This window comes from Pleurodeles waltl, chromosome 10 (genome assembly GCF_031143425.1).
Source record: "Pleurodeles waltl isolate 20211129_DDA chromosome 10, aPleWal1.hap1.20221129, whole genome shotgun sequence".
Classification (NCBI taxonomy): Eukaryota; Metazoa; Chordata; class Amphibia; order Caudata; family Salamandridae; genus Pleurodeles; species Pleurodeles waltl.
The window spans coordinates 675,725,139-675,742,438 of NC_090449.1; the positions used below are offsets into that span (position 1 = coordinate 675,725,139).

Here is a 17,300-nt window from a genome sequence, read left to right on the forward strand (position 1 = left end):
TCCTGCTCCACCCCCAATATATGGAATTCCACGTGGACACATTGGGCAAGCTCAATCCCACCTGCATTCCCCGAAGGAACGGAAGAGCACATTTTCAAAGAATAACGGGTATACAGGTGACTATGGTACCCCTTGCTGTATGGTGAATAATAACTGATCCCAACCCTCCACTTGTACAGCTCTGTGATGCTTTACAGGTAGATTCATGCTTGTCTGTACTCAGAGAAACATATGTTCCAATTAGTATTTTGCCTGATTTCCCAATTATGGTAGGATGCGGTGCTGAATTTACTTACAGATGAACTAAAATGCATCACATTGTTCTTACCCGAAGATATTTGTATGTGGGATACATAAGTCCCACTAGTAATGGAATCAAAATCATGTCCATATATAAAACGAAACAAAACAAACAAACCGTGAAAAGCTTAGAAATAACGTGCTACATTCTCACAGAAAGCTTTTCCAAGAGTTCTCACTCCTTCAAAAAACGTTTCAATGGATGGCACTGCGTTTTCCCTTTATCAAAAGTGGTGATTGTTCATGAGCTCTAGAAAATCAATCACTAAACAAAGAGTTGTACGAGAATAGATTGACTTATTTTCGTGAATCTTAAACACAGCATATTATCAACCAGGAGTTAGGCAGTAAAGGGTTGCTAGATTTAAAAAAAAGGAAAAAAAATATATATATATTGGGTCTAACTACAATGAGATAGGTCCAACCACAATGAGGAGATAGATATGACCGTCGATTTCTTAACTCCACAGCATCCCTGAATCAACCAATCCCACAGCATCTGTAAAACCAAACAGGATACTGGTGGGTCTCTAACCTCACAGCATCTTTAAAGGCACACAGAAGAAGACTACTGGGCTTCGAATCTCACAGCATCTTTAGATCCTCTAATCCCGCTGCATCTTTAAAGGCAAACAGAAGAAGACTATGAGGCCCTGAATCACACAACATCTTTAAAGCCTCTAACATCACAGCGTCTTTAAAGCCAAACAGAAGAAACCTATGAGGTCCGAATCACACAGCATCTTTAAAGCCAAACCAGAAGAAACCTAATGAGTCTCGAATCCAACAGCATATATGCAGCTTCTACTTTCACAGCATCTTTAGAGCCAAATCAGAAGACGACTATAGAGTTTCGAATCCCACTGCATCTTTAAAGCCTCTAACCTCATAGCATCTTTACAACCAAACATAAGAAGCCTGTTGGGTCTGAATCCATCGGTATATTTAAAGCCTCTAACCCTAACACCATCTTTAAAGCTAAACCGGAAAAAAACCTATTGGGGTTCGAGTCCAACGGTACCTTTACAGCTTCTAACCTCACAGCATTCTTAAAGCCAAACCAGAAGCAGCCTAGAGGGTTCCGAATCCCACCCATCGTTAAAGCCTCGACCCCTACAGCGTCTTTAAAACCAAACTGAAGAAGTTTACTGGGTCTGAATCACACAATGCCTCTGCCCCACACATCATCTTTAAAACCAAATCAGACGCACCCTAGTGTGTCCTGAATCCCATAGAGTCTTTTAAGCTTGTAGGGTGTCTCAGCTCGCTCCATGTAACACCTCACTTGTTTCGAAACACTGATCTTTCCCCGGTACCTTGTGCCAAAATGTGTCTTAATTTTTAAAGGTATCCTCAAAATTGAGCTTCAAACCCCGCATTCGCCATAAAAAAAATCGAGACACGAGTTCCTGAGGTTGATGGGCATCTTTTTTTAACACATTTCAAAGACAGCACAGGAAAAAAAAAATAGCCTCACTGTGCAACCCTTTCAATGGTGGTGGTGGTACTGCTTTCAAGCAAGCAAACACCATCCCCACCAATGCGCAAAAACAAAAAAGAAAAACAAATGTTTCACTTTCAGAAAAGAAGTATGAAGAGTGAACCTTGAACTGTGTGATTAGATTACTGTGCAAGGCAACCGTTAGGAATTCAGCATATTAAAAATGGTATTTGCACACTGTAACACCCAATATCCGAGGCGGCTCCTTCTATATATAGCAGTCTTAGCTGTGCATTAGTCATCGCATTGCATATTCAGGAGCCTGCAGCCCCGGTACATTCTTCGCTGCGCTCGGGGCCTGGCTGCTGTGTCTGTCCAATCGTTCCCTGGCATACACGTTAGCTGTGCCGGAATGGCCATGCGTGGTTGACCTGCCTTTAACACACCATAGTCTATGTGGCGACCCTGCTGTGCCCAGGCAACAATTACTGGAGAATGCTTCCCAGACTCAAACAGCTTAAACTGCACCGGTGGTCTGAGCTGCCGCACTGAAAGCACACCCCTCCGTCCTGTACGCTCAAGCATGAGTCTGTATTTCAGCCTGACCTCATTGTCCTCCCTTCTCACGTTTGCCAACATGGCACAAATTTAGAACTCTCTCAGTTCATGCGTGGTGTGTTATATTTTGGCCTTTCAGCAGATTGATGGAGAGCTTGGCGGTGATTATAGGTTTGCCTATGGGGCGGTCTGTTGAGGGACTGTGAACAGATCCTGACAAACACTGTGGTGTGGAATGAGCGTATGGTTTTACAACAATTCACTTCGGCAAGATGAAAGGGTGCATCTGCCAAATTAGTCAGTTACTTTCTGTGTTTCCGCACCGACCCAAGTGTAAAGCGGGTGTTGCCTTCCATGCCACTATCCACATCCAGGCCTATAGTTCTCATCTCCCTCTTTGCCTAGCACATGATTTGTTTTAGTCAGTAACAACCTTCTCAAGAGAGAATAAATGGCCTGCTTAGATTCACCTTGCACTTCATCCCTCTTGGTATAGTCTGTGACGTTCTTGATGCAACTACAGCCCATGAGGGAGGCAGAGTAGGCCAGCCAAAACCAAAAGGATGTGCTGTTGGAACACCAAGTAAGATGTGTGATGGGCTTGAGGTCTGATTAGGGCAGGCAATGCCTGCCCTATTCCCCAATATAATTTCTGTACAGGCCCATGATTGGTGCCTAGTTTGTGAAAGGGAAAAAAAATAATTGGTCCCTGCAGTATGTCATACCAATCAACCATTGATCGCATTTCGGGATAGCCTTTGCTCCCTAGTGCAGTTCCACTCTCGTTTTTGCCAACAATAAATCTATAGCTACTAGTCTGCGCTTAGATGGATGCACACATTTGACAAAAGATATCAGTATAATATCAGACAGTGCCTGGGTGACTGTTGTCCAAAAGCGATTAACAAGGTCACAGGACCAGGCTATGTGTATAAATTCTGTGTCAGCTATGCCACAGCGGACACATTGGGCATCATCATGCAGACCATGTTTATATTACCGAAGTGGAGTATAATATAGTTGTTGTAGACATTTGAAGTGTATAATTCGCAAATTGAGGTTAGCTGTAAGTCAGCCTCTAAGTGTGCACCAAATCCTCCAGTCTTCTTAAGACATCAGTGGATCTAACCCAGTATTCCACCTATATAGCTGTATGAGCTGGTCAGTGGGGTCATTACCCTGGGTGGTATTGGAAAACATTGTTATAAGCCTTTTGTGGGAGCTGCATGTAAGTAGTGTCTGCGGCGCCTCTAACGTGGGAGGTGCCTCTGGAAAGCAAGGTATAGAGCTCTCAACACTTCCTGGAGTCGGTGGAGGATAAACACCAGCAACGGGTGCTCCACTGTCTCTATGCGAAAGCCTGCACCAATATGAACCTACCTTGTGGGTAGACGTCCCCCATCGTGACCAGCCCAGCCTCTGATAGCAGGGAGAGCGCTCTGGGTTCCTGAGATGGCTGGGTGGTGTATTAATAGTAGTGCAGACGCATACATTGGAGACTTCCCTGCCCGTGGGCCCCAAATTTACATCCAGAACACAGCAGTCGGCTCTATTGAATGTTAATGTGCAGAAAAGCAAGGCTATGTAGACAACGATTACATGCATTGCCTCCACAGGTCACGCCCTGCCCCTTTATCTCACTCTTGTATGTACCTTTTCATATATGTTTGCTTTCTGTCACTGTTTTTCTGTCTTTCCCTTTCTTCTTCATTACCGATATTGTGTTTTCCTCTCTCTTGCACACAAAGTTTGATGAGGAAATATAAGTGCCAGCCCCCCAAAACGAGTGATAGTGGGACTGGTGGGCCCCACCAGCTCAATTTAAACACTACCTATGATTAAACTTAGAACAACCTCCTCTGACCCTACACATCTGACTCCTCCTGGTCCAGTCTTTACTTATGCCCTGGCAGTTCATAAAGTAACCAAGTTTCCTCCTAATAGCCCCCATCCACACCGAAAGACACCACAATCATCTCAGAAGGGGCAGTTTCCAAGGCCTGAAGGAACAACATGAAGGCAGGGAGTGCCCAAGGCTTATTGTGACATGCTCACAGAGGCATCTTGCTGTACTCTGAGGCACGTTTTGGAAGACTACGTAGTCACCATTCAAAAGCAAGAAACCAGGCATACCTGCAGCGTTTTAAATTTCTAAATTTGGTCTGACCATACTCAAACATACCTGTTAGCAGAGATCCTACATTAGACTCTTGGGAGAAACAAGACAACGACTGCAGGAGATTTACCTTCTTCTCTACCTACTGTACAAAAAAGTCATTTTGACACGATCTGTGCTTCCGATGCCCTAGCCAAATGAGATTCGCTGCACTGCCCTCCCTATAAACTACAGTTCAATTGGGCCCAGACAGTCACACAAATACAGAGACCGTCTGCTCTGCCCCAAACACACCACTGTCCTCTTGTGCATGAGACTTCTCAGTTAATGAAGCCAGAGACTGTATTCTCTTCCTACTTCACAACAGTCTTCTTCATACAGTCTGTTCTTGAGGTCAGCCTTAATGAAGGTACGCACACCACCGCAGACATATATTCCAATAAGCGCCTATGTAAGAGACTAGACAGCCTGTGAATGAAGGCATGGGTGGGCGCCTACTCCTCTCCCCCCACTTGGTGCAGTCCGATATTAAAGGCCCAAGAGCCAACGCTGTAGGCTCACATTGCCCCCAATGCCTCTGTGTACACCAGTGTTCTGTTGTTAGCGTCATCATTTATATAGCGCTAAAAAAATAACATGCAACTAAGCGCTGAATGGAAAGTGCGTTTTCATGCAGACTCTCAATAAAAGTAATGATCGGCTGATATGCCCTGCACGGTTATGCTTGCACCGCCCTGGAGAGTCTATGCTATATGTACAGATTGCTTTCCTTGCCACCCCTCTCTGGTCACAGTTGGTACAGTCTGTACTTAGCGCTAGACAGCTGGTGAATGCCCGCCTCCCACCGCTCCCTCAAAGTGTTAAAGGGGAGAAGACAATGTCAACAGCGGACCGCCTCCTCCCGCAGCTAAGGAAATTGGCAGGAGTGGGTTGTAACTTCTGGCCGCCAGCCCTCTTGAAAACCGTTACAAAAAAAAAAAATGAATGCACTGAAGTTCCAAGTCCTGAATTGTGGGGGCAGTATTCATATTTTGTTGGCTTTTTTTTTGTTTTCCCTGGGGCTCGTCTTGATCTGTTAGGACAGTTGGTTCAAGTAGGGGACTGTCCCGGAGTGAAATCAGAGTGCATACCTCAAAAAAGACGTGCAGAACACAACTATAAAAACACATCGAATTTTCGCAGCACTTGCTCTCAACTAACGAACACAGAAGGACGCACAATTCCCCAAGCCAGGGCACTGAGGATTCTTTGCGCACCTGAAAAAAATTTGACATGCGACAGGCTAATTAGACGCTTTTATAAAAAAGACAATCTTAAAATGTGTCAACAATCTTTTCAAATGATTGGTTTATAAAATTATTAAAACATGATAAAATCTGAAAAGAAGGTCCGAAGCCCTTGATACATCGCACAGCTCCATGGAGCACACGTTCATCCTTGCAGGAACGAGGTAAGAATGGAAGAGAAGCCATAGATGGATTACGTGCACATCTCCCACAGACAGCAGACACAAAAAAAGAAACATGGAGCGGCGAGGAGACAGCGGACAGGAAGCGGCACAGTGTGTAGGGGTGGCACGATGGAAACAATGTAATGCCCAGCACCGTGTCACCCTGAGGATGCACCAGCGGGAGAGGAAGGTGCAAAATAAACTGCATATTATCTGTGACTATTTAGTGCCGTATAGAGAGATAGGAGGGGATATTTAAAGGGATCAGTAGTATCATACACTGTGAAAAGACCCAGTGGAAATAGCGCCCCTCGAAACCCATGCGCTGTAGGTCAACAGAAGGGAGCGAACATTGTCACAGCCAGCACCCTATGGAAAGAGGGCGTAGTATGTTAGGGGGCAGAAATATCCTGCCCGTGATAAAAGCATAGTGCAAGAAACAGAACTAACACAATTATAGATTATCCAGAGCCAGCACTATTTGTGGTGGCGGTTTAAGTACAATAAGCGCTTTGAGGCCTGGCAAGGGGTAGTGAACGCTATAAAATGCAATTACAGTAGAACAGGCTTGGAAAGGCACAGAAGGCGAAATACCCTGTAACCTGAAAAGTCTCAGTGTAAGAAAGATAATTCCTCAATGAAAATAATATGCGCTGCCATAGTTAATGGAAATGATCATATTGGGGCCCGCGCAAAGAGGAACAGCCAAAATACCACCAATACCACTACAGATAGAAAAAGAGGGACAAGTACAGCACAAACTTACACAACCCATACACAGGTGAAGACAGAAACAGCCTCAGGAGTTGGGGCTCCTACACCCCCATTTATAGGCCGTACCGTGAGAGGGAAGCAGTAACCCACCCTCTAAACAGTGCACACAGACACACATAGCGAGGTAAAAATCACAGGCCCCCTTCCAGCAAAGCCTGCACACCGGGCACAACTGCACTGCTAATGATGAAAGGGATGAGGTTTAACCTTGTCTGCCCAGACAGTACCACTAACACACACACCGCATCTCTGTGTGAAGGAGGGGCGGCAGGCTACGGGCAGTCTATGCAGTGTCACGGACATACACTGGATCTCACTGGCAGGGGAGGGCAGGGACGACACACAATTCTACAGACAGTGCACAGTGAGTACCAATGGAGACGCTACGCCTCGGTGGAAGGAGTGGCAGACGTGCACCTCCAGTGTGCACTGCAGGGCTGCCAGTGCCCGGGCCGTGCACACACCATGCCTCGCTGCAGCAGGGGGCGAGATCTGCTCCAAAGTCTGCACCCCTCCCCGGCCTCCACGGACCTGTCAGTTGGAGCCGGCAGCTGCTCCCCTCCCCCTCGAAGCCCAGGGATGGAGAGGCGCGGCGGGCGGGGACCCTTACCTTCGGACAGCTCCAGCTCCAGCTCGGCCAGGCGGGCCCGCACCTCCAGCGGCAGGGACACGGCGGCGCCTGTGCTGTCCAGGCTCCGGTCCGCCATGCCTGCGCCCCGGTCACCGGCCTCCGCTCCTCCTCTTTGTTCGGCAGCCGCTCAGCACTGCATGGGGCGGAGGAGGAGGGCGGGGGCCGAGGCAAGAGCCGCGCTGCGCGCACCGAGCAGGGGATGCACTGATTTCCCGTCCGCCTCTCCCTCCGCCGCCCCTCGGGCTCGTCCTCACTCCAGCCACGCCATGGCCGCGCGCCCTCCCGGTCCGCTCCTCCGCCGGGCCCGGCTCTGCTGCCGCTCCAACCGCCGGCGGGCCCCTTCTGCGGTTCTGGGCGGTTCGGGCTGGGGAAGGCTCGCCGCTTTTTCCAGTCGCTCAGTCCCGGCTGCTGGAAGCGCCTGCTGCTGTCTGCGCGCGAGGTGCACGTGACCCCGCCGCGCAGCGCCACCTAGAGGGCCAGAGGCGGCCTGTGCCGCAGGAGGGGGCTCCGGCCGGCGGACTGCTAGGGCGCTGAGGGATGCTTCGCCCAGTGTCCTACTCGCAGCATTCCCACGACCAACCTGTTCTAGATAGCACATCATCACTCGTGATGCTGCAAGTGCTGCTGCGAGGACCACGGTTTGCCCGTGGGCCCCAGTCCAGAAGCAATAGCGCCATGGCCCAAGGCCTCTGGGAACTAAAATCAGCACTGATAAGTTTTGTCTGACCAGCCCTCGCACTGCGCGGAGCGAGCCTGACTGCTGCAAAGTGTGTATTTCCCTAAATACATGTTTTAAAAATAAAAATATGCTGCGTTTTACAACACTTTTTTATTACAGAACCACCGCCAATCGTTGAGTGGTGTGGTTGGGTCGAGATTGGATGGCACCATTAATGAATAAGTAAATGAGTGGGTGAGTGGTGGGTAGGTGGGTGTGTGAATTAATGTAAGAATGTTTGACAGCAAATAAAGGGCCTGATTCACAAAGTTAAATTACATCTTTGAGTATTTTACACTCTTAAGTAAATTTACTATTTTTTGCTATTCTCCCCTTTCTTACGAGGCCTTCCTGAAAGTGTTTCCTGGCCCCCGGTCGCAGCTGTGCTGCGATCGGGGGCCAGGAAACACTTTCAGGTTTCCTGGCTCCCCCGATCGCAGCACAGCTGCGATCGGGGGGGTCAGGAAACATTTTGAAAAGGCCTCGTAAGAAAGGGGAGACTCTCCCCTTTCTTACGAGGCCTTCTGAAACTGTTTCTGGCCCCCGATCGCAGCTGTGCGGGGGCCAGAAACAGTTTCAGAAGGCCTCGTAAGAAAGGGGAGAGTCTCCCCTTTCTTATGAGGCCTTCTGAAACGGTTTCCTGGCCCCCGATCGCAGCACAGCTGCGATCGGGGGCCAGGAAACCCCACTAGACACCAGGGATTTCACTTTTGGGGGGCAGCCCCCCCCCGGAAAACGGGCCGCCCCCCCCCGGATAATTTTCCTAAAAAAATAAAAAGGTAGGTGCCCCCTGGGGAGGGGGGGGGGCGCGATCGCGCCCCCCCCCCCCCCCCAAGGGGATTTTTTTTTTTTTTTTTCCAAAAAAAATAAAATAAAAAAAAAAATGAAATGACAGGGGGTCGCCCGTGGGCAGGGTGACCCCCTGTGGGGGCAATTTTTTTTTTAGATGTTGTAGGGTTTCCCTGGGGGCCATTTTGGCCCCCAAGGAAACCATACAACAACTAAAAAAAAAAATATGTATATATCTATATATATATATCTATGTAGATAGATATATCTAGGTACATGGATATATCTATAGATATATCTATGTAGATATATATTTATATATATATATATAGGTAGATCTGTATCAAAGAGATTTATAAAGCGCGCTACTCACCTGTGAGGGTCTCAAGGCGCTGGGGGGGGATACGGGGGGGAGGGAAAGGGGCTAGGAGGTTCACTGTTCAAAAAGCCAGGTTTTGAGGCCCTTCCTGAAAAGAAGTAGGTTTTGGGTCTTGCGAATGTGGGTTGTGAGTGCGTTCCATGTTTTGGGTGCAATGTAGGAGAAGGATCTGCCCCCGGTGGTGGTGTGTTTGATGCGGGGGTCAGAGGCGAGAGAGAGGTCAGCTGAACGGACGTTTCGTGTGGGGGTGTGGAAGGTGACTCTCGTTGAGGTAGGCAGGGCCTGTGTTGTGGAGTGATTTGTGTGTGAGGATGAGGATCTTGAAGGTGATCCTTTTGTCAATGGGGAGCCAGTGGAGGGATTTGAGGTGTGGAGAGATGTGTTCGTGTCGGTGGAGGTCGAGGATGAGTCGTGCTGCTGAGTTCTGGATGCGTGTAGTTTGCACTTGAGTTTTAGAGTGGTGCCGGCGTAGAGGGCGTTTCTGTAATCAAGCCTGCTGCTGATGAGTGCGTGAGTGACAGTTTTTCTGGTCTCTGTGGGGATCCATTTTAATGTTTTTCAGTATACGGAGTTTGTTGAAGCATGAGGAGGTAAGAGCGTTGATTTGTTGGGTCATAGAGAGGGAGGAGTCTAGGATGATGCTGAGGTTGCGTGCGTAGTTGGCGGGGGTGGGTGCAGGGCCTAGCGTGGTGGGCCACCATGGGGGGTCCCAGGTTTTTTTGGTGATAGTGGGTTAGGCCAACCCAGAGAGCAGGTGAATGCAGCAAGCAGAGAGAGAGTGCTCTCTTGGGAGCTCACCAATTTAGTTCAGCCCCAAATTCCACCACCCAAATCATATTGTGGAGACATCAAATTGGTGAGGGCCAAAGAGGATTATTTCGGTTTTGCTTGAGTTGAGTTTCAGGTGGTTGGCTGTCATATATACATCACTTTTGTCAATATGTGTGTGGTTTCCCTGGGGGGAAAAGGGTCCGACTTGTCTAGTGGCAGTTTTAGTGCCATAAAGAAGCGCAGAAGGTTTATATGCCTACTGCAAAGAGCACATCTGTATTTTATGTAAATAGCTGAGTACATTAGTAAAGTCTATGGAGAGATGAAGGGCACTTTTGCTGGGTGGTAATGAGGGAATCCGAGGAGGAGGGAGTGGGAGCACCAATAATGATTGTTGGACTGGGCGCAGGAGGTGCTAAAGACTGTGACGAATGGTATGTGACAAGGTGTTTTTTGAGTGTCTTGAAAGTACGTGCTGATTGAGGGAAGAAGCGCAGGTAAGGTGGCCTCTACTGTTGCACGTATCTCACACACACCATCGATTTTGTGACTGTCTACGTAGGCTAGTGTTTTAGAGCAACAGTTTAGCCAATAGCAGAGATGGCATCTTGATGGATGACTGCTGCCTGCACTCGGGTTATAGAGGACCGCTCTGACATAGGATCAGAGACTGAGACATCAGATACTGAGACAGCATCTGAGGGATAGGACAATGGCGCAGACTCTGGGAGTGATTTTTCAGTCAGAGGAGTCCCATTCGAAAACTCCTCTTCCAGTACATTATGAGGGAGGTGATGAGGACAGTCCTGCTGTCCCTTCGCAAGCTGTTCGTGCAACTGGGTAATAGTGGGTTAGGCCAACCCAGAGAGCAGGTGAATGCGGCAGCAAGCAGAGAGAGAGTGCTCTCTTGGGAGCTCACCAATTTAGTTCAGCCCCAAATTCCACCACCCAAATCATATTGTGGAGACATCAAAATTGTCTATGGCAAAACAAACTGGTTTTGTAAGGCAGGCACCTGTGTTTTTGGTCCTGGATTCGGCGGCCATATAGAGAAACACACTAAACCCAAACATTTCTGGAAACTAGACATTCGGGGGAGTCCACAGAGGTGTGACTTGTGTGGATTCCCCAAAGTTTTCTTACCCAGAATACCCTGCAAAGCTGAAATGTTGAGAAAAAACTCTATTTTTCTCGCATTTCTGTCACACAAACTACAGGAATATGCTGGGATCCACAACATTCCTACCACCCAGTGACTCCTCACCTGTCCTGATAAAAACACTACCCCACTTGAGTGCCTACACCTAGTGCCTGTGTCAGGAATGGATCACCCCAGGGTCAACAGCTGCCTCACGTAAGGACCAACATTGACCGTTGTGTGATCTATTCCTGTCGCAGGCACCAGGCCTAACCACACAAGTGAGGTATCATATTTATCGGGAGACTTGGGGGAACGCTGGGTGGAAGGAAATTTGTGGCTCCCCTCATATTCCAGAACTTTCTGTCACCGAAATGTGTGGAAAACGTGGTATTTTAGCCACATTTTGAGGTTTGCAAAGGATTCTGGGTAACAGAACCTGGTCCGAGCCCCACAAGTCACTTCATCTTGGATTCCCCTGGGTTTCTAGTTTACAAAAATGTGCTGGTTTGCTAGGTTTCCCCAGGTGCCGGCTGAGCTAGAGGCCAAAATCCACAGGTAGGCACTGTTTTCTATGAAAAAATGTGATGTGTCCACGTTGCGCTTTGGGGCGTTTCCTGTCGCGGGCGCTAGGCCTACCCACACAAGTGAGGTATCATTTTTATCGGGAGACTTGGGGGAACGCCGGGTGGAAGGAAATTTGTGGCTCCTCTCAGATTCCAGAACTTTCTGTCACCGAAATCTGAGGAAAACTTGTTTTTTTAGCCACTTTTTGAGGTTTGCAAAGGATTCTGGGTAACAGAACCTGGTCCGAGCCCCGCGAGTCACCCCTCCTTGGATTGCCCTAGGTCTCTAGTTTTCAAAAATGCACAGGTTTGGTAGGTTTCCCTAGGTGCCGGCTGAGCTAGAGGCCAAAATCTACAGGTAGGCACTTCTCAAAAAACACCTCTGTTTTCTTCCAAAAATGTTGATGTGTCCACGTTGCGCTTTGGGGCGTTTCCTGTCGCGGGCGCTAGGCCTACCCACACAAGTGAGGTATCATTTTTATCGGGAGACTTGGGGGAACGCCGGGTGGAAGGAAATTTGTGGCTCCTCTCAGATTCCAGAACTTTCTGTCACCGAAATCTGAGGAAAACCTGTTTTTTTAGCCACTTTTTGAGGTTTGCAAAGGATTCTGGGTAACAGAACCTGGTCCGAGCCCCGCGAGTCACCCCTCCTTGGATTGCCCTAGGTCTCTAGTTTTCAGAAATGCACAGGTTTGGTAGGTTTCCCTAGGTGCCGGCTGAGCTAGAGGCCAAAATCTACAGGTAGGCACTTCTCAAAAAACACCTCTGTTTTCTTCCAAAAATGTTGATGTGTCCACGTTGCGCTTTGGGGCGTTTCCTGTCGCGGGCGCTAGGCCTACCCACACAAGTGAGGTATCATTTTTATCGGGAGACTTGGGGGAACGCCGAGTGGAAGGAAATTTGTGGCTCCTCTCAGATTCCAGAACTTTCTGTCACCGAAATCTGAGGAAAACTTGTTTTTTTAGCCACTTTTTGAGGTTTGCAAAGGATTCTGGGTAACAGAACCTGGTCCGAGCCCCGCGAGTCACCCCTCCTTGGATTGCCCTAGGTCTCTAGTTTTCAGAAATGCACAGGTTTGGTAGGTTTCCCTAGGTGCCGGCTGAGCTACAGGCCAAAATCTACAGGTAGGCACTTCTCAAAAAACACCTCTGTTTTCTTCCCAAAATTTTGATGTGTCCACGTTGCGCTTTGGGGCGTTTCCTGTCGCGGGCGCTAGGCCTACCCACACAAGTGAGGTATCATTTTTATCGGGAGACTTGGGGGAACGCCGGGTGGAAGGAAATTTGTGGCTCCTCTCAGATTCCAGAACTTTCTGTCACCGAAATGTGAGGAAAACTTGTTTTTTTAGCCACTTTTTGAGGTTTGCAAAGGATTCTGGGTAACAGTACCTGGTCCGAGCCCCGCAAATCACCCCTCCTTGGATTCCCCTAGGTCTCTAGTTTTCAGAAATGCACAGGTTTGGTAGGTTTCCCTATGTGCCGGCTGAGCTAGAGGCCAAAATCTACAGGTAGGCACTTTGGAAAAAACAGCTGTGTTTTCTATAAAAAAAATAGGATGTGTCCATGTTGTGTTTTGGGGCATTTCCTGTCGCGGGCACTAGGCCTACCCACACAAGTGAGGTATCATTTTTATCGGGAGACTTGGGGGAACACAGAATAGCAAAACAAGTGTTATTGCCCCTTATCTTTCTCTACATTTTTTCCTTCCAAATATAAGAGAGTGTGTAAAAAAGACGTCTATTTGAGAAATGCCCTGCAATTCACATGCTAGTATGGGCACCTCGGAATTCAGCGATGTGCAAATAACCACTGCTCCTCAAAACCTTATCTTGATCCCATTTTGGAAATGCAAAGGTTTTCTTGATACCTCTTTTTCACTCTTCATATTTCAGCAAATGAATTGCTGTATACCCAGTATAGAATGAAAACCAACTGCAGGGTGCAGCTTATTTATTGGCTCTGGGTACCTAGGGTTCTTGATGAACCTACAAGCCCTTTATATCCCCGCAACCAGAAGAGTCCAGCAGACAAAACGGTATATTGCTTTCAGAAATCTGACATCGCAGGAAAAAGTTACAGAGTAAAACATAAAGAAAAATGGCTGTTGTTTTCAGCTCAATTTCAATATTTTTTTATTTCAGCTTTTATTTTCTGTAGGAAAACCTTGTAGGATCTACACAAATGACCCCTTGCTGAATTCAGAATTTTGTCTAGTTTTCAGAAATGTTTAGCATTCCGGGATCCAGCATTGGTTCCACACCCATTCCTGTCACTAACTGGAAGGAGGCTGAAAGCACCAAATATAGTAGAAATGGGGTATGTCCCAGTAAAATGCCAAATTTGTGTTGAAAAATTCGGTTTTCTGATTCAAGTCTGCCCGTTCCTGAAAGGTGGGAAGATAGTGATTTCAGCACCAGAAACCCTTGGTTGATGGCATTTTCAGGGAAAAAACCACAAGCCTTCTTCGGCAGCCCTTTTTTTCCCATTTTTTTGGAAAAAACAAAATTTTCACTGTATTTTGGTTATTTTCTTGGTCTCCTCCAGGGGAAACCACCAACTCTGGGTACCATTAGAATCCCTAGGATGTTGGAAAAAAAGGACGCAAATTTGGCGTGGTTAGCTTATGTGGACAAAAAGTTATGAAGCCCTAAGCGCGAACTACCCCAAATAGCCAAAAAAGGGCTCAGCACTGGGGGGGGGAAAGGCCCAGCAGCTAAGGGGTTAAATTACTTCTAAAAAACAACAGCAAGTACAGCACCACACATGGCCAGACAGCAATACTGCAACACAATTCCATATAAAATAATGGAAGTAGGCCGGCAATTAAAATAATACCCCATAGGAAATCATGTTAGGTTAAATTAACTTATTTAAAATACTTAACAATATAAAGAAGTTTAATGTAAGCAAAAAGAGAACATAATACATATTTATTATTTACTTATAATCTATTTGAATACTCTTCAGTTTAAAAATGAATGGAACAAATATTTCCATTAACATATAACTACATTCATTTTAATTCTATACATCAATTTTAATAATTATACATCCGTAGTAAAAATCTTTTGTTGGGATTTTTTTTTTCTAATTTAAAATTCAGAAAAAATGTTTTTAATTTAATATATTGCCATTAATTAAAGACTTATTTCACAATTAATTTAATATTGCTAAAGCACTTTTTATTTTGTTCTGCATTTCAAATAAACATATAACAATAATTTACATTAATCTTTAATATAAACCTATTTGCAATACCTATTTTCCAATATATATATATCAAATATATATTAGGTGCAGCTTGCTGAATCTTCACAAACGTTTAAAAAAAAGTGTGCCCAAGGGTCTTGTGCATGGAAAGTTTTGGGGAGATCTGTCAAGCGCGGGCTGAGAATAAGGGGGGGCAAAAAAAGTGCATGTCCCATTTTAATTCCCATAGGGATTTTAGGCACAACTACATCCCGTACTGCTGGACAGAATTACACCAAATCTGCCAGTTAGGTACCCACCCCAGGGGCGTAGCTGTTGGCTCTGACTTGGCGGGAACTTTGACTGCTCCGCCAAGTCAGAGCAAACACTCCGGTCCCAGCAAGTGAGAGCTGTCAAACAGCTCTTGCTTGCTTTAAGCGGACATTTGTTCTATTTCTCCTCCTGCAGAGACGCAGGCAAGGAAACAGAGGAAACTATTGTTCTCATAGAGAGGGAGCTGCGTGTTTAGCAGCTCCCTATCTGTGACAGCAATGCAGTCTCAGACCGCGGGGGCCTCGGACCTTTCACAGTCCCCAACGGTGGTGACTGGGTCTCAATGGCCAGGTCCCGGAGGATGGGGTTCCTGGGCCAAGATTGGACAAATAGGGGGGGTGCGCCCCACCTCCCCCACCCTGGCCATTCACCTAATGAGGTAGCACTTACTAAGTAACCAGTAGAAAGCCTGCCCTCTTACACTCACTCTCACACCCACATAGACTCTCTCACACCCAGACACTCTCACAGCCACTCTCATACCCAGAGACTCCCTCTCACACCTATTCTCTCATCCAGGGAGACAGGCCTTGTGGCCAGCTCCCACTGCACATGTGCGCAGTGTAGGGTTTGGTGGTTAGAGGGGTCGCCCATAGGGCAGGCCCTGCAGCCAACCCATCCATGAATGGCCAAAGGCAGTGTGCGGTGCAGTGTTGGGTGGTTATAGGGGTTGGCCACAGGGCCTGGCCGCAGGCCTTGCATGGCAGATGTTGGATTAATGTATAGTAATTAAAATTACTTTATGTTAAAAAAACATAAAAAATCACTGAGAAAAACAAAGGTGACAGGCAGGTTATAGTTAGATTCTGAATTGACTCATAGAAACCATAGAAATTCAGCAGTTATATTTAGAGTTATTTCAAGTAACTATAACTCGAGCCCTAAGGTAACTATAACTCGCACCCTTGCCATGCACGGCTAATTACCCCGGATATTACAGCACTCATGACAACTTCTAAAACGTTAATAAAAATATAAATGAATCATTAGTAGTCAAATTAATGAACAACTGTATGGCGGGGGCTATATAGAAGTATTAGAATACACAATTTGAATGTAATCATTAATGTAATAATAATTTTATTAAAATGTAACTACTTTAGTTTCACTTGTAATAATTATTAATGCATAACAAGAAATCATTTTTTAAGATGGGATTTTTTTTTTTTTGTAAACTTCAAAATAATAATTTTAATTTTATATATTTCCATTAATGATAGATCTAGTTTGAAATTATGTTAATAGTTTGACAGCAGTTTTTTAATTGTGCTCTACATTTAAAATAAATATATACATTTAATTACATTAATATTTAGTTAATTTGATTTAATTTGTTTTTGCTACTCCTTGTACTTTATACCATGCAGACATATCTCTGCTTGGTAAAATGTAGTCCCAATATAGTAGAGTGTGTATATATATATATATATATACATATATATATATGTATATATATATATGTATATATATATATATATATTTGTTAAGCGGTGCCAAAGGTATAGGGAAAACACTTTTTCAATGGAAACTAGGTCATATCCGGCAGTAGGGTATTATTGTATATATATATATATATATATATATATATATATATATATACACTCCATTGTCCGATTCAAGAAAAGTGGCATTCCTGAAAGCATTAAATCTCAAACGTGCACTGTATCAAGACAGCAGGGGCCATGTTCAAAGTGCTCTTTTATACCACAGTGCTCACAACAACTAACATAAATATACTGATCCAGATAAGGTAATAAAATAACTGGATGCACTGAGTGAGGAGATTAATGAAGAACGGGACACAAATGTGAATAAATGTAAAAAGGAAATGTGAAAAATATTTAAAAAATAAGAGGAGGGCTATGAAAAAGGACATATTTATACCTTCGTAAGGTATTTTGATGGATTAATTAATCAAAGAATGAAAGAACAAATGAGAGAGAGAATTATGACAACTATGAGCAATATAAGCTAATTTCAGTTTGGATTTGGAACAAGGAGAAGCATGCAAGGGAAACAACTTGGATAGAGCACAGCAATCAACCATCTCAGAAGAATGTCGTTTTTTTAACAATAGATAGAAGGGCAGATCTTAGACCAGGGAGAAGAAGAGGGAAACAGGACGCAAAAGGAAGTAAAGGAGAGGGA

The 17,300-nt window shown here is 45.8% G+C and overlaps 1 protein-coding gene across 8 annotated transcripts in view; it reads right to left on the reverse strand.

The window, feature by feature from the left end:
• Window positions 1-7,706, reverse strand: part of DIP2C (disco interacting protein 2 homolog C) — a 1,002,241-nt gene extending 994,535 nt beyond the window's left edge. For 5 of the 8 annotated variants that reach the window (XM_069211177.1, XM_069211172.1, XM_069211173.1 and 2 more), the window contains exon 1: window positions 7,250-7,699. In XM_069211177.1, coding sequence (XP_069067278.1) covers window positions 7,250-7,346 — 97 coding nt within the window. In that variant the 5' untranslated portion in view covers window positions 7,347-7,699. Of the gene's footprint in view, window positions 1-7,249 lie in introns of all 8 variants that reach the window. The other 3 variants (XM_069211176.1, XM_069211178.1, XM_069211179.1) reach the window with 3 other exon arrangements.
• Window positions 7,707-17,300: the final 9,594 nt, after the last annotated feature.